At 36.3% G+C, this 18,336-nt stretch overlaps 1 protein-coding gene across 2 annotated transcripts in view; it reads right to left on the minus strand.

Moving 5' to 3' along the window:
- The window catches only part of REV3L (REV3 like, DNA directed polymerase zeta catalytic subunit), a 161,309-nt gene that overhangs the window by 38,677 nt on the left and 104,296 nt on the right, over positions 1-18,336 (minus strand). For both annotated transcript variants that reach the window (XM_081094034.1, XM_081094033.1), the window contains exons 14-19: positions 16,464-17,377; positions 14,592-14,671; positions 13,178-13,303; positions 8,470-8,662; positions 5,910-6,021; positions 914-1,029 (exon numbers count right to left, since the gene is read on the minus strand). In XM_081094034.1, coding sequence (XP_080950160.1) covers positions 914-1,029; positions 5,910-6,021; positions 8,470-8,662; positions 13,178-13,303; positions 14,592-14,671; positions 16,464-17,377 — 1,541 coding nt within the window. The remainder of the gene's footprint in view (positions 1-913; positions 1,030-5,909; positions 6,022-8,469; positions 8,663-13,177; positions 13,304-14,591; positions 14,672-16,463; positions 17,378-18,336) is intronic.

The raw sequence follows: 18,336 nt of genomic DNA on the forward strand, positions 1-18,336 counted from the left end.
GTAGGGGGTGTGCAGGAGGCAGCTGATCGATGTTTCTCTCTCATTGATCTTTCTAGCTCTCTATCCCTCTCCCTTCCTCTCTGTAAAAAAAAAAAAAAATCAATAAAATATATTTAAAAAAAAAAAAAAGGTTTCAGGTTAAATTCCCGGTCAGGGCACATACCTACGTTGCAGATTCAATCCCTGGTTGAGGTGTGTATAGTAGGCAATCAATCAATGTTTCTCTCTCTCTCTCTAAAAAAAAAATCAATAAAAGCATATCCTCAGGTGAGGATTAATAAAAAAGGTTATGTTCTTTACAATGATTATGAAGACTATCTCATAATATGAAAAACTTATGATAAAATGCGGGATGAAGGAAGCGTAATAAAAATGTGATATATGTGTGATGAAAGTTATAGTGTATATAAAAAATAAAAACCTGCCCTAGCTGGCTTGGCTCAGTGGATAGAACGTCGTCCTGTGGACTGAAAGGTCCCACTTTAGATTCCCAGTCCAGGGCACATGCCTGGGTTGGGGGCTCAATCCCCAAGAGACAGCCGATTGATGATCCTCTCTCATCATTGATGTTTCTATCTCTCTCTCCCTCTCCCTTCCTCTTTGATATCAATAAAAAATATATGAAAAAAACCCCACCTATATATATGACAAAAGACTAAAAGAAAAAAAAACACAAATATAGTACTAATATATATATATATGTATATATATGTAGCAGCGAGATTGGGGTATTTTTTCTTTTACTTATCTTGATTTTTAAATGTTTTTATAATGGAGTTATGATATATCTAGAACTTACAAAATTTAATCTTCAACACTAGGCTAGAACAATAATACTTTTAAACATCTTGTCCTTATTTACTTTGTAATTTGCTCTGTGGTTGACCCATAAAACGTTCACAGTGCTACATACCTGGCACCCGAGAGATCATCTGACATAAATCGACACTTAAGGCAGCAGCCCTCTGTAAGAGGTAACCCCAGGAATGCATCTGAATCTCATACCCTAGCAGAATATCAGGGTCATACCTACAGAAGGAATGAAAAAAGGACCACACATTGAAACCTTTTACCAGAAGAATTGTTTCTTCATGATATAAAGTATAAAAATAAAAATCTATATTCTATGTTTCTTAATGGGAAAGGGATGATACAGTGGCACCTACAAAACTGCTATACAGGAAGGAGTTGGCCAAGTAGAAGCTCTTGGTTTGATGCTACTTTTATAAAGTAAGTACCGTTTTCACTTAGACTGTGTATTTATTTGATCTGACTTGGGAAAGAGGCTGATAGAAATTGGGGTGGGAGGGAGGAATTACCACTGAAGTACATGAGCGAGGGTATGATTGAAAGTACAATGCAGGTAGGGGCAGGGTGAAGTGTGAGGGCATGTGTGGATATTGTGTTCTGAATTCTCCCAGGTCATTCTGTTGCCATTTCTCTACCTCTCTAACCTATACTGTCCTTAAATAGTTTTAATGCTGAGAAAGAAAATAAAAATGTCTTCCATTTCTCACTCGATTTTAGTAATGACCTGGTCCTTACATGAAATAAGGCCTCAGTAATGATAAGTTTGTCCTCTAAACCTAAGAGGAAAGTGACTCAGTTTAATGGAAGACTGAAATATTAAAGGAGTGAGATTAATGTGGGAAAGATAAGCATCAGAAACTAGGAGGAAATTTGCTCATTGTGTTGAGTTGCACTGGTAAACTGAACTGATAATCTGCATCTAACCATGGAAGAACGCGGGGGGGAAGAGAGGAACTGATTACAGTCATAAGTTGAGAGCAAAAACTACAGTAACTCTATCAAATTAGAAGCTCCAAATTACTCTGATTATTGTATTGCTTATTAAAGACCCCAAACAGGTGAAAAATCACAAAAAGTTATAAAGTTGTGTTTTACATTACTGCTTATAAAGTCACTCTGAATTGTGGAATATCCAGATTATATCACTTAACTCCTGGAGTATCGACCAATGCCTGCAGTACAGAATTATACTAATTTACTGGTGGAAGCTAATATAGCTACTCTGCAAGTCTGTGGTATAACAGTGGATCATGAGCAGATCAGCAGGTATAAACTGTTTTGCTAATGTTTTATACTTCCATAGCTTCTTTCTTTTTAGAAAAAAAATGTTTATTGATTTTAGAGAGAGAGAAACATTAATGACAGAGAAACATAGATCGGCTGCCTCCTGCATGCCCTCTAACTGGGGATCCAGCCTGCAACATGGGCATGTGCCCTGACTGGGGGGTCAAACTAGTGATATCCTGGTTCATGGGTCGATGCTCAACCACTGAACCATACCAGCCGGGCCATAGCTTCTTTCTTAAAATGGGTGTTGAATGGCTTTAGTTCTTACTTATAAGAATGTGACAAAAATGTCTCATTTTTAATCCTGGATGATTTAAGTAGCTGATATAAAAAAAACCAAGTTCAAACTTCTGCAATGGCATTCTTTTTATTTTTTCTATTCCTTAAAGGCCCTATCAAAATACACTGTATAATGTAAATTTTAAAATCTGGTGATCTGCTTGTGATCCACTGTTATACCACAGACTTAGCCCTCAACTTGTTAGGAGACAAAGATAAAGGAAGCAAGGCAAAATGCAACAATGAGGCAAATTCTCAGTCTCAGAAATTAAAGGCTTAAAAAGGTAGATTAATTCTTAAAAAGAAAATTCAGAAAGATCCGAGGGCACTTAAGAAAAGGAATCTCCCAACACCTTTCCTGCTCATTAGTCTTTTAACATAACATCTAATATACATTTGTCATTGATAGCAACTTCTCAGAGCAGTCAAAGATGAACTATCTGTAAGACAAGTGCATCTCCCAGTAAAACTACGTAATGTTTAAACTTAAGAAATCGGGGTAGAAGTGTCAAGTGACTCTAAGGATTGTTAGGGATAGATTTGAAGGATTCCTATATACACACAACACACTACTGCAGTCAACTGGAGACGGGGAGGGGAAGGAGGAAGGGGCGAAAGAGAAACATTAATCAGTTGTCTTCCTTCTAACCCCAAACCCAGGTAGGTGCCCTAACTGGGAACTGAACTGGCAACCTTTTGGTGCATGGGGCACTCCAAACAACTAAGCCACTCTTGCCAGGCATGCTAATGTTTTGAAAATTATTTTTCTCAATTAAAAAGTTGTCTGTTTTATAAACTGTCACTGCTCAAAGATGATGGCCGAAAAAACAACAAAAAGTTACCCTATGCTTCTCTTAATGGTTTTATTAAATAGATTTTGTTCTTTTAGAAGAATTATGTCTTTGTTTCAATATTTTTCAGCTCTATTAAGTATATTTATTTTTTGACCTAGAGGCTGTTTAGTCTTGAGACTCTTAAAGCATTTGGTACAAGTTCAAAATTTCAAGGTTTCCATATTTTTTCTGTGGAAACGTTTGGTGACAATAACATAATCTTGGTAACTTGTTCTTTAATTTTTTAAAAATATATTTTATTGATTTTTTTACAGAGAGGAAGGGAGAGGGATAGAGAGCTGGAAAGATAGATGAGAGAGAAACATCGATCAGCTGCCTCCTGCACCCCCCCCCCCCCCCCCACTGGGGATGTGCCCGCAACCAAGGTACATGCCCTTGACTGGAACCTGGGACCCGTAAGTCCGCAGGCCGACACTCTATCCACTGAGCCAAACCAGTCAGGGCTTGTTCTTTAATTTTTATGAATTTTATTTTGTCTATCAGGTTTTCTGAAAGTTATAGAAAAAACAAGGTTAGGTAGCAGGGATCAGTGGAGAAAATAAAAGCAACAGAAACACGAAAATGATTTTATTTGCCTAGGCCAAAAAAAAAAAAAAAGCTATTTCACAACTAATATTTTAAATAACCCACCAACATCTGCACAGATGAGAGCTGAGGGGGCTGTAACTAAGCCAGTGGCAATCAGCATGGAGGAGAAGGAATGGTTTTGAGAAATACTTGAGGTTAAGTGGGTAAAATATATTGTATGGATGTTGGGAAAAGAAAAAGGGAGGAATCAAAGCTTATATTTAAACTAGGAAGTCTGGGAAAATGGAAAATTATTAACAGTTTAAGAAAATACAGAAAGAGACAAATTATTGTGACAAGAAGATAATGGATTTAGTTTTACTTGCTTAATATTGCTTTATACTACTTTTTGTGTTTGCCACCTGAGGAGTAAATATTAAGAATGGAAAAATAAAGTTAATAAAACTCTGTGAGTATGCACCTATATTTTATTCAATTTTATATCTAGCATCCAGTACTGCACATTACACAGAGTTAACATTTAAGTACTGATCAGCGTGAGCCTCTTGTGCATTATCTCGCTTAATTATCCTACCCATTACCCATTTACAGATGAGGACACTAAAGCTTAGAGATACATTAACTTGCCTGAGACAAAAAAAATACAGATCCAAAGCCTATGCTTTTAACAAAGCCTGTATGGAGTAGGTACTCAACAAAAGGGGTCCAAGAATGAAATAAGCTTTTAGAGGTTTGTTTGGACAAATATAAAAAACATTACAGAATTGAAATGTTGATATTTTAGCATTTTTTTTCTCTTTATAATAATCATATGATCTTTTGGAGTAAGAATTAAAAGTTAGTTTTATTTTACTTTACTGCATTTTTTCCCTTAATGACCAGTATAATTCATGTTATAGACATTTTAGAAAGTACTGCACTTGCACATGATTGAGAAAACTCTCCATGTTGGCAGGTAATCCTGTTGTCGGAAATATACCTAATAAGGAGAAGACAAGCACACAAAGCCCAGGGACATGATTGGATTTGTGCTGGCATACAAAATGGTATTGACAGAAACTCTTACATTTTCCTTTTGCTAAGCTGCTTAAAGATATAAAAGGATGGGCATGAAAGCATCTGACATGTTGATGACAACTTCTGTGAGAAGATAAATGGTAGGACTGACAATGGCAAGACTCAAATGGATGGGAATCCATCCAGTCACCAGTGCTATAAATGCTAAAAATACATCATTTTTTCCTCCCAAATGTAGTGGGTAGTAGCATATCATTTTTGATGCTCTGACATTTAATTTAATTTTGTTTTGTTGAAAACATTATCTGGTTTTCTAATTTTCAAAATGGTTTATGTTAACCTATTTTGGATACAGTCAGATGTTGAGTGCATAGAATATCAGAATATAATTTCAGTTTTATAGGCTTTACAAGAATTCCACTATAAAGTTCAACTAAATTTTACAAGAAGTCAACTAAAGAGAGGACTGAGTATAACAACATGCTCAAAACCAGCTTTTATCCACACATCAGGATTCAGAGTGTATTTTCTTGCCTGATTTAGGCATTTAAAAACCTAAAGCTTGCAATGGGCAGAAATATTAAGTTCCTGGAAAAGTGAAACATTTAATAAGAGAGTCCATGGCTACCCAGAATAATACTCTTGAGAAAATGCAAAAGAACCACTTACTTTATTTTTAAATTAAATTTATGAACAGATTGCATTCCAAAGCTTTTTAGAAATATTAGTTTGCTTAGAGCTCAGAAAACATTTACTTAGGAAAAAATAAAGTTTATTGAAATGGTGGCTGGCCTCCATGGTAAAGCCTATTTAATGAATAAGTTTGCCAGAGTTCCTCATTATTTCACCAGCATAGAAAAGTCATGCTAAAATCTAACTGGGAAAGCTAGAGGCTAAGCCAATATCTCTTTCACTGACCCCTCAATCTTGAGGATAGAATATTCTTTTTCCAATCCCTAACTTGATAGAGGTGGTGGGAAGTGAGGGCAAAATCTTTTCAGGGATAACTCTATTTCAACAGAAAGGAGTTCTCTCCTTCCTTCACTTATATTTTCCGACCTTCATTTATATTAACCAGCAACAGGATGAAAGTATTCTCTGAACAAACAAAAAATTAAAAATACAAACCAGTACCTCTTTATTATATCTGCAATTTCTTGAAAAAGTCCCTTCTCATCAGCAGCATAGGTAACTTCTAGTCTTGTAATTCCAGATCTAATGAGTAACGGGGTCTGATATCTGATATCTAAGAAATAAACAAAATGTATATTATATATAACTGTGTAAGGACTATTGTTCCTTACTTAAATTTTTTATTTATTTATTAATTTGAGAGAGAGATACATTGATTTGTTGTTCTACTTATTTATGCATTCATTGGTTGATTTTGTATATGCCTTGACTGGGAATCAAACCTGCAACCTTGGCATAGAAGGACAGTGCTCTACCAAACTGAGCTACCTAGCCAGGGCTGTTCCTTACTTTTGAGTGAAATTATGCTACTGAAAGAGTTCAAATTAAGCGAGTGTTTTCCCAAAGTAAATACAAAATTAACCCAATTTCTTGAAAAACTTCTTAAAAACAACCTTAAGAAAATTTAAAAATTCAAATTTCACATTTTCCCGAAAAGTCTTACATTCACAAAATTCTCCAGATAACGTCACCTGAAAAGAAATGTTATTACTTCATTTGTGTCTTTACTCTTCCTACAGGCAAAGTTTTGCTTAGTAGAGAATACTTTAATCAGCAGTGTTCTGGAAAATGTTTACAATAACCTCTCCAGGAGTAGGAGGAAGCCCCAATTTGTAGTGCTTACCTATTTCCATGACATAAAGATGTCCCCCCATGGTTGACTTCAAGCTACCAATGTGACATCAACTAGTTCAAAATAATAAGCCATGATATATTCATTGGCTTGTGAGCTGGTAAAAGCCAGCTCAAGCACACCAATGATTAAACTGCAAATTCCTATATAATTGTGTTCAGTTCTTTTCAGTTGACTGAATTCATTTATTACCATTTAAAACTACAGAGGGACATTTTGTGTTTTATAAAATGCCTTATATGGTACCAGTGGCCCAGTACACCAAATTTGTGCAGGGTGTGTGTGTGTGTGTGTGTGTGTGTGTGTGTGTGTGTGTGTGTCCCTCAGCCGGCCTGCACCCTCTCCAATCTGGGACTCCTCAGGGATCGGGCCTAAACTGGCAGTCGGACATCCCTCTTGCAATCCGGGACTGCTAGCTCCTCACTGCTCATCTGCCTGCCTGCCTTCTCGCCCCCAACTGCCACCCCTTGTCGGTCTGCTCGCCCCAACTGCCCCCCTGCCAGCCTGATCTCCCCCAACTGCCTCCCACTGCCAGCCTGCAGGCTCCCAATGGGCCCCCCGCCTGATTACTCGCCTCCAACTGCCCCCCCCCTGGCTAATCACCCCCAACTGCCCTCCTCTTCTGGCCTGATCGCCCCTAACCACCTTTGCCTCGGCCCCGCCACCATGGCTTTGTCCAGAAGGATGTCCAGTCTAATCAGCATATTACCCTTTTATTAGTATAGAGGCCTGGTGCATGGATGGGAGCTGGCTGGTCTGCCCTGAAGGGGATCGCCATGGGGGCGGTGCCGGCCTGGGCGAGGGGCTTCTGGGGGTTTGCAGGCCGGCTTGGGGGCGGTGCTGGCCTGGGCGAGGAAGGCTGGGGCGGTTTGTAGGCTGGTCACGCCCCCATCGGGGTGGTGGTCCCTGCTGGGGGACAGGGCCAGCCTGGGCAAGGGGCTGAGGGCCGCTTGCAGGCTGGCCACACCCCCATCAGGATGAGGGTACCTGCTGGAGGGGTGTGGCCGGCCTGGGTGAGGGGCCGAGGGCCGTTTGGGGGCAGTTTGCAGGCCGACCAAGCCCGCGGCTTTGTCTGGAAGAACGTCGGAAGGTCTCCCAGTCTAATTAGCATATTACTCTTTTATTAGTATAGATACTCTATAAACAACCTCTGAACCAAATGTTATGTATTTAGGAAGAGATATAAACAAAATTAGATTGTATCTTAAAAGTCTCTTATAAATCATTAACTGATAATTGTAACTTCTTAAAGCAAACAGAAGCTCTGTATCAGCCACAAAATACCAGCACTGCATATATAAGACTGTCTATCTAACCTAAAGATACATAATCATTTGATTTCAGTATCAACAATTAGTATTTTAGAAAATAATATTTAGAAGAAATGATATATTCTAATTGGAAATTTTATTAAGATCTTTATATTGTACTAGAGGGCTGGTGCACGAATTCGTGCACCAGTGGGGTCCCTCAGCCTGGCCTGTGAGATCAGGCCGAAACTGGCTCTCCGACATCCCCTGAGGGGTCCTGGATTGCGAGAGGGCACAGGCCTGGCTGAGGGACCCCACCAGTGCACAATTGGGGCCAGGGAGGGACGTCGTAAGTTGGCCAGCTGGGGAGGGATTGCGGGAAGGCTCCAGGGCATGCCCCGCTGATCTAGCTCAGTCCTGATCAACCGGACACCAGCAGCAAGCTAACCTACTGATTGGAGCGTCTGCCCCCTGGTGGTCAGTGCACATCATAGTGACTGGTTGACTGCCCCCTGGTGGCCTTATATGGCCTTCTTTAGAAAGAAGTTCCTTATACTGGCTTGGTTTAGAATTCCAGACAGGCGTGTAGGTATAAACTAATAAAAATGAACAACACTACCTTGACTGGAGACTGTCTTGTCTTTATCAATCACTATTACACCCGTGAGTTCTGTTTTGTCTGTATTTGGTAGTGGAGTATCAGATGAGATGCAGTAGAACAGAGCACAGATTGGGTCAAATTCAGGATCTGGTTCTAAGTCTCGTCTAGTTCGAGCATGTAACTCCACACTGATGAGGGTAAGGTTTTGTATCTATAAAAGGAAATTAAAATATGTTTTAAAAGACTTTTTAGACATGCTGAAAAAACTATGTTTCACTAAGATTCCAAGGAAATATATATGTAAAATTACAGAAAAACATGGCCACAAAGGGCACAGTAACAGTTTAATACTCTACAGATCAAAGCTAAAAATGTTCACTTCTAAGATTAAATTAAATCAATTCATGTTTTTATTTTAGAAAATTTGCTTATAATTTTTCAATGTCAATACATATTTTCTTAACTTCTGTTTGAATGACTAGTCCAAGTAGTTATATATTCAAAAGTTTGTTACCTTTTACTATCTACATAGTTAACTATAGTTTTACCTACAGTTCAAACTAAAAAGAGATTTTTAAAATTTGAAGTTCCTACTTATTCTTTACTACTTGAGGCTACTTAAATTTAGACTTTTGTATGTACTAGGCAGATTGTTATAGTTTTTCCTGAAAAGAAAAATCATAAGAATTGTATGGTATCAACTACACAACAGCCAGATTTTTGCCCATGCACATTTTCTCTGACATATAATGCAAGAATGTTGAATCTCAGAGGGAAGGCAACAGAGGGTGGGTGGGAAGAGATCAACCAAAGAACTTGTATAACCCATGGACACAGACAATAATAGGGTGGTGAAGCCTGGGGTAGGAGATGAGGACAGGGGCGGGCTAGAAGAGGTCAATGGATGAAAAAAGGGGATATATGTAATACTTTCAACAATAAAGATTAAAAAAAATTTTTAATGTAGTATTTTCCTTTTAAAACTTATTTTCCTATGCCAATAAAAACTTTTCTTAACTGCAATCCTTAGTTCTCTTTCTAAAATGAAGACACAGCAAGTAAAAACTCTGGGTAAGAAAACAAATATGATTATAGCTGAAATTATAGCCATAATTATACCGGCGAAGTACATATATCTGGCAATGGGAAATAGTATGCTATGGTCCAATATCCGCAATTATTCAAATCTTATATATTTAATAAAGGATTTGTATTTTGTATTTATCTTGCATGCCAACTGTTGAAGAAATATAAATGCAAGGCTCTCACTAGTGATGGATATAGAATTTGTTAAATCCCTTTGGAGGACAATTAAAAAATACCTATAAAATTAAAAATGGACATAACCTTTGATCCAACAAGAATGTTCACTGAAGATTGTGATATTTTCAGTCTTTTATAAACAATAAAAGACTAAAAATCAGTTGAGGACTGGTTTCATAAATTATGTGGCATCCATAAAGACCACAAACAATGAAATATTCTGTAACCTTTAAAATTTTGAAAAGAATGAGCCAGAGCTATTATGCTGTAATATGGAAAGATCACCATAAAACATTGATAAATAGAACCATGAGTGTTGTATGCTCATACTGCATGTGTGTAAGAAAGGTTAAGCATCGACCTATGAACCTGGAGGTCATGTCTCGATTCTGGTCCTGGATATATCCTGGGTTTCGGGTTGCAGGTTGTGGGCTCTGGGTTGCGAGCTCAATTCCCAGTAGGGGGCATGCAGGAGGCAGCCAATCAATGATTCTCTCTGATCATTGATGTATCTCTCTCTCCCTCTCCCTTCTTCTCTGAAATAAAATATCTATATATTTTAAAAGGCTAAGCATATGCATAATCTCTGCAAAAAGACATAAAAAACATAGATCTGCTTATTGTCTGTAAGGAGATTGCTAGCCTGAGGTGAAAGGAAAGCTTACTTTTTCACTCTAAATCTTTTTGTATGGATTGGAATTTTTCCCATGTACATGTAATACTACATGAATTCATTAGTAAATTATTAGTAAATTCATAAGTACTTTTTAAAATATAAAAAACATTAATCACGCACATATAAGTTGTAAGGAATAAAACAAATATCTACAAATCCACCACTGTCCTTAAGAAATATGTTGCTGTTTCTATTTTAAAAAAACAAAGATTAGAAAAAAATCAAACCATTAGGGGGAGCTCAGGGAAAGAACTTTTAAGTGTATATTCTTCAGGACTGCTTGATTTTTTTTAAAAAACAATAAGCATGTATATACAAAAATGTAAAATGGGAAAACTCTCCTTAAACCCAAACAAAACAAAACCTAAAAATCCAGTTTAATTAGGAAAAAAATCAACATGTGGAAAGGTTATGAAGATGACTTAAGAAATTTCAGGTCAAACGAGTCTTGGAGGAGTCTAATTTATTTAACAGGCCAAATTTCAGATTCAAATGTTGCTTTTCGATTCCTTAAAATAAAATGCATTATAATCTTAGGTGTATTAAAAAAAAAAAAAACTATGGAAAGAAGAGACTGAGAGATTTACTTAGTGTAACTAGGAAAGAGATAAATGAGAAGGGGGACAAGGATTACAACCCTTTTTGTCTGTTTGAAAATGTATATGCAGAAGGGAAAGATTAGTCCATGGTAATGGAAAACAGAAGAAAAATGCCATGGGCACAATTTCTAGAAAAAGGAACAGAGCATAGCGCAGAGATATTTTTGGGTTCGTTCCTAATTTGACCACCAGGTGGCTGTTTGGAGTGTGCCTTGAGATTAAAAAAGCCTGTGTTTGGAAGAAGCTATGAGCAACCTGTCAGACTTCCCAAGTGATTTCAACTTTAAGAAGGCTCATGATTCTGAAATGGGGTAATGTGAGTAAAGTAATAGTATAAGAAAATATATAAAAAAAAAAAAAGAAGAAATGTATGTTTTTCAAATAATAAAAGAGTAATCAAATTTAAAAATCTTTTTGCTAAGATCTATTAAATCTGCTCTAATAAATACATTTTAACAAAGTATTTTAATTTTCTAATTTTGGGAATGTACTTGATAAAATATGTATTCCTGAGTTTATTAATTAATTTATCTGAGATTCAGGGGATAATACAGGGCCAGGTATAAAGTAGGAAGTAAAGTTGAATGAAAAAAATGTATAAATATATATTTAGAAAGTTAGGCTATATTCTAACCTAATTCTAAAAATGTACAATTCTTAGTTCAAATTTAGGGTTAAATGAGGACAAGGTTTAAATTTTTTTTTTAAGTCTATGCTTATCCAACCAAGTCTTAGATCAGTTTAAGATAGAATTGACCTTAGAACAAAAAAACCCCCCAAAAATAAAAAACTGAATTCTCTGCTCTCAAGGTGAAGACATAAAACAACTATATAAACCAGCACTGTCCATTAAAAAATACAATGAAAATCAAATATGTAATTTTACATTTTCTAGTAGTTACATTGGAAAAAAGTAAAAATGGGTTAAATTAATTTAGAAATACTTTCATTTAATTCAATATATCTAAAATATTACCTTTTAAAATATGAAATCAATATAAGCTGTTATGAATATTTCACCTTCTTTTTTTCTATTATGACTTCAAAATTAGTGTGCATTTATAGCAAATTTCAATGTGGACACTAAATTTTTTATGAAAATACTTGAACTGTTTTTAGGTATCATAAAATTTACAGCTGAAGTAGTTTTACATTCCTAAGTTGTTCCAAACATACTTAAAAGTTTTCTAATAAATGAGTCAAGTATCAGTTTTTAAACCTAAGTTAGTTAAATTTAAAATTCAGTTCCTAGACATATAAGTCAAATGTTAAGTTCTCAATAGCCACATTGCTAGCGGCTACCATACTGATAGCACAGGTATAAATAATAAAAATATACTCTAATTTTCACCTACTGCCAGTCAAATATGTTGTTTTTAATATATATATATATATATATATATATATATATATATATATATATATATAAATTTATTTCAGAGAGCAAGGGAGCGGGAGAGAGAGAGTCCAGAAAATCACCAATTGGCTGCCTCCTGCATGCCTCACATGGGAATCAAGCCTGCTACCTGGGCATGTGACCTCACGGGGAATTGAACCTGTGACTCCTGGTTCATAGATCGACACTCAACCACTGAACCATGCTGGCTGGCTGGGCAAATATATGTTCTTGAGTTGTGCTTTCTCTAAGAGATAAATTTATAGTGACTCGCACATATTCTCCAATCTATCCTGTGACTAATGTACATTTTAAAGACAATCCCTTAGTCTTTGGCACATGGCCTGTGCAGTGAAAGTAACTGGGTTATATAGGGATTATGTGAACAAATGAATTGTAGCAAGCACTAATCCACTGAGCCAAACAAATAGAAAACACAAGTAAATGATTCGAATGTGATATAACATCCTAATATAACAATCCAGAATAAGAGATTTTTTCTAGTAGTTAAAAAACTATTTTCTAATTTTAGCTTCTATAAACTGAATTTCAGTTATAAGATTTATGAAAGTTGTGAAACCACATAGCAGTCTCAATAACTAATGGTTGCTTTAAAAGTTTCTCTTATTTCATATAAATGAATACATAAAATAGTAAGAATTTTAAGAACAGAATGATTAACAAGTATAGAATTCAATGTATTACTTCCTCAATAAAAAATTTCCATACTTGTTCCACAGCATAAAACATAGGAGTTAAACAGTGAATGTGTCCTTACTGTTGCAATTTTACCTCATGTAAAGCTTTTGCTTCCTGTAAGTTTTGTATGCTGACTTTAAAACCGTAAGTGTTGTTTAAAGATGGTCCATCGATCTGAGAAGTTTCTTTCTTTGGGGTATTTACTGCTGCAAATTGATTCTATTAAAAAAACAACAACAACACACAGCCAGAGAAAAAATAAATAAGCAACCATTTTCTTTATTTTGACTACTTATTCCTACTTAAATAATATGCTTTATGTGTTTTGTAATACATGATAAACTAATAATATCTTTTTAAGTCCAAAAAGAAACCATAAGTATTTTATTAAAATTCTTTTCATGCGAGTAATTCAAAATACCAGAACTGGATATATGTAGAAATATCTGATATAATCTGAAAGCAAACCATATGTTGTGCTTTGATTTACAAGCCTCAAATATTGAAAATAATAGTCTTGCAGAGACTTGACATTTATACCACATGGACATTTATCTTCACCCTTACTGGAAATATGACAAGCAAGCAAAGTATTTGCAACAAGTCTGGCTAGTTAATAAGATCTGAAATTTTGGATTTGTATTTTACCCTAACATAACATGTGTCTGAAAGATGAGTTAAAACATAAATAATCTTTATGGGTTTAGAAAGAATATAATCTTTCTTTTTTTCTGAAAAATATGTTTTCTGATTTCCAAACCAATAAACCATTTATATTCACAATACTCTGGTACTTGTTTTTAAAATAAATAGCCTGTAATTCAACAATTCTGCTTTAATAAGAAAAGTTTTTTAAAACGTTTATAATCTCCAAATAGAAACACCAAAATATATCTTATGTCATTCATGATAGTTATGACAATTGGATAATACAGGAGTGATTTCTATCATATATTTCTGAAGATACATATGTACTGTATACTTTTTTCACATAATATTTTAAGTTTTACCATATTTTTAGTATTGGAATAAAGATATTTATGATTTTTCAGAATTTCAATAATAATGTTTTCCTTTGTTATTTAGTAACATAAACTGAAAAAAATTAATAATGTTATATTTAAGAAAAAAAGTAATAAACCAAGAAAAAGGATATATTTTTGGTGGGATCAAAAATCACTTACTTGAGCTCTGCTGTCATTGGACTGTTCTGATATTGCCAGTAATCAGTTAATGTATTTGTATCCTCATAATCCACATTTTGGCTATCATATTCACTTTCTCTGTAATATTTGTATTTACATATAAGAATCTTTTAGATCCCAACAACAAAAAGAAACTAAAAAAAAAAAATTAGGCAATTTCTTGTTGTCTCAAAGATGTAAATAAAATGATGCAAAAATGTAATAAAATTTTTTAAAAAATTGAGACACAAAGTTATCAATTATCTAACTGAAATCTAAGACTGGATCTTCCACTGATTTTTAAATATGTTTAGCATAGTTACCTTTGCTTCTGTTAAGAATATTCTTCTACGAGTGTCAGTATTACTTCCTTTCTTATGACTCAATTTCTGAGTTTTTGGTTCTGTAGAAAGAAATTTCATATTTAATATTTATATCAAAATTATATGCTTGTTTTTTAAAAAACTTTTTGTTGTTCTAAATTCTTAATAACATTTGTATTATTCTGTAAATTCTCTAGCAAAACCAATTCAATCTTCTGATCCCCATCAAAATAACTTAAAAAATTTTGTATTTTAAATAAAAACATTTACATTTTAATTACTGTTTTATTCCTTACTCATTATCTTAGGAAATCATTTAATTCATTCATTCACTTATTTTTCCAGGATTTATGATGATGAGGGAAAGACAGTCTATATCCTCATGGGGTCTAGAGAGAATCAGGCATTCACCAAATACATATAGAAAGGTAAAATTATAACTGGGGTAAATACAACAAAAGAGAATACAATTGGGAATTTTTATATAGTCAGGAGGTTAGGAAGGCTTTTTTGAGCTGGAACAGAAAGATGGGATAGTATTAACGGAACAGCATGGAGATTTTCCAACTACTGAGCAAAAGACCGAGAAATTGCAAAGGGTAGATAAGAAGGCTAGGGTAGAAAACCAGGTGATAACAGTTTGGCCTAAGGTTATAGTAATAGCAGTAGTGGTAGAGCGATCTGTGTAATTTAGGAAACTAAAAGATTACAGGACTTTGTAGTAATAGATTGGAAACCACAGGCTGGGCAGTGAGGGAATTAGGATCGGGTAGGCGTAACAAATAAATTCCATGTTTCTGACTTGTGTAACTCAGTAACAGAGATGGCAATAATATTCATTGAAATGAGGAAAACTTAAAGAGGACCAGGTGGATTTCTGTGTGTGGGCATGTGTGTTAGGTGTTTGGTAGTGAATGCATGCACTGAGATCATGAACTAAAAAAATACTGACCTTGTGATGCCTTTGAGCATTCAAGTAGAAATGCCAAGTGGGCAGTTGGATATAGTGTTCTGAAGCTTAAACGAGAGTCTGAATGGAAAGTTAAGCTTGTGCATTATCTGCAGTAATACTATGAGCAGGAATTAGGCATTCCTGCTCATACGAAGAGAATATAGGGAGAGAATATAGAGTAAAGAGAGCTAAAGGCTAAGCCTTAATAAATCCCAACATTTAGATAATAACGGAGAATGTGAGTTTAACTTCAAAGGACAGCAAGTAGGAATAAACAGGAGTAGGAAGAAAAGCCAAGGGGAGAAAAAGCTCCATGAAGTAAGGAATGGTCAATATGACAATGGCTGCTTATAGGGCATGTAATAGTAAGACTAAAAAACATCCATTGGCTTTAGCTATATAAAGGTTACTGAGAATCTTTGCAAGAGCCATACTGGTAAAATTATGGGGACAGAATCCAGGTAGAGCAGGTTGAGAAATGAGTACAAGGTAAAGAAATTGTTACATTTAAGAAATCTAAAAATTTGGCTTTGAAGGAGAATCTAAGGTTAAAGCAGTTGTTTGGCTTTGTTTCCATTTTAAAGTTCGGAGAGAGACTTGGGTATATTATTAAAGGGAAAATGGGAATGGAAAAAATGGGCAATGGGAAAAATCAAGTTGAGAAGGTAAGGTTTCTTAGAGGGCTCCTATAGTTCACCCAAAAGTGAGAAGATAGGACGAAGGCGTATGTAGATTTCATAGTACAAAGCTAAAAAAGTTTCCATGTGATGTTTTTCTGAGACATGATAAAATAACAATACTCTTATTAGCCGAGCTAAAATTTCATTTAAAAAGCCCTCATTTTCATTAACATAGTCTAATATTGTCTTCATTTTAATCTTTGAAGAACAGCTATTAAAATCTGTTATTTAGAAACTTACCTGTTGATAAAGGGCTAAGGCCCGTTGCTTCAGGAAGTCTTTCCAGAAGTTTTCTCTGTATGATTGGTGTACTATGAAGGCAAAGTGAATCACATATCCCAGTTTTTGCCCTAACATTGATCGGAGATATCACAAGAGGATCCCGAGGCTCATTGCAGGGGCTTTTTTGTATACCATCTTTTACTGGCTTTAAGAGGTTCTCCACAGCCAGGGAACATAGTTCCTCCACTGCTGATAAGGGTCGGTCATCTCCATTCAACGTTTTGGAATCTGGGGATACTGCTTGTTGCCAAGGTGGAATTACTGGAGAATCAGGGGAGCTATAACTAGAATAATAGTCATCATCATCATCTTCATCTTTCTCAGGATCATTTGTAGAAACAGCTGGTGGCAGCATCTGACTTTCACTTGCAGTTTGACTACATCCTGTGGTTGAAACTTGTAAAGCAATCTGAAAATTATCAACAGCTTCCTTGGTATGTGCTGTAGTGGGGAGTATATGTGGAGTTGTATCCATTTTTGGAGGCACTGCAGGTTTGTCATCTGGGTTAACTGAAGAGCTGAAGTTCTCAGCAGATTTTACAACTCCAGCTGGCTCAGTTTTAGGCAGTTTCTTGGAACGTTCATATTCTTCTTTGGCTTGAAGCCATACTTGAACCAGTTGTCGACTTGGGGCACATTTACAAGGCATAATAACAATTTTTTTATCTTCCACCATTTTATGGCTATTACTTGACCCTTTATTGGCAAATGCTTGGCCATTACGAAAGGGTGACCCTGGTCTTGGGTTTTGAGTCATTGCCGAGAATGCTGTTTTCCATAGACGAAGTCCTTCCAATGAAAAATCTCCCTCAAACTCAGCTAGATCATTTGGAAGTCGAGTTTCTACCATGAGACGCCGTCCACCGATCTCCCTATAAATAACATATTTTAGAACAACTATTTTGTCTCAAAGAACAATTACCAAAATATTTAGTTCCCTATCCTAGAGATTTTTAAAGTTCCTTTTGGAGTCTAAAAAATGCCCATCTCACCCTGGCTGGTGTGGCTCATTTGGTTGAGCAATGTACGTGTACCAGTTCCATTCCCAGTCAGGGCACATATCCAGGTTGTGAGTTCGATTCCCAGTCAGGGTGGGTGAAAGAAGCAGCTGATTGATTTCTTTCTCTTTCTTTCTCTCTACCTTCTTCTCTATCTCAAATCAATTAAAAAATATTTTTAAAAATGCCCATCTCTTTCTTCCCTTTCCATACCCCCCTACATACATATATTTTGTGCAGTCTCAAGATGCTTTCCTCACAAGTATATGGACTATTAAATTGATTTCCTTGGGAAAAATCATCATTAATATCAGAAAAAGAAAGCACTTGTTGTTGTATGTGCCCACGAAGTATTCTTTTCTTCAAGGAGATGGCACAAACTCATCAGATTCCTTTTCTCTAACTCATCTATACTAATAGCCTAGGGCTGTCACAACTAAATGACCAGATGGATGACCTGACCGATCACCAGGAAGTGCATGGGGCACCTCTTGGTCCCTCCCCCACGGCCCACAAAGCTGGTGGCAAGCGGGCTGGGCAGCGGGGGGGGGGGGGGGGGGGGGGGGGGGAGGATGAGTGGGGCAAGGCGCGCGCGCGGCAGCTGCGGATCAGGCCCAGAGAGAGGCCCAAAGAGAGAGGCAGGTCCTGATCAGCAGCCGCCGCAGTGCTGCCTTGGCTGCTGGAGAGGCCCGGAGAGAGAGAGGCAGGAGAGCCTGATCCACAGCTGCTGTGGAGGCTGTGGATCAAGCCCGGAGAGAGAGACAGCGGTCAGTGGGGCCATTCTGGATTTCCCAGAAGAGCCAATGGCTGCCTAGGAGGCAGAGCTTTTGACG

The sequence above is a fragment of the Myotis nattereri genome, assembly GCF_964212035.1.
Source record: "Myotis nattereri genome assembly, chromosome: 6".
Taxonomy (NCBI): domain Eukaryota; kingdom Metazoa; phylum Chordata; class Mammalia; order Chiroptera; family Vespertilionidae; genus Myotis; species Myotis nattereri.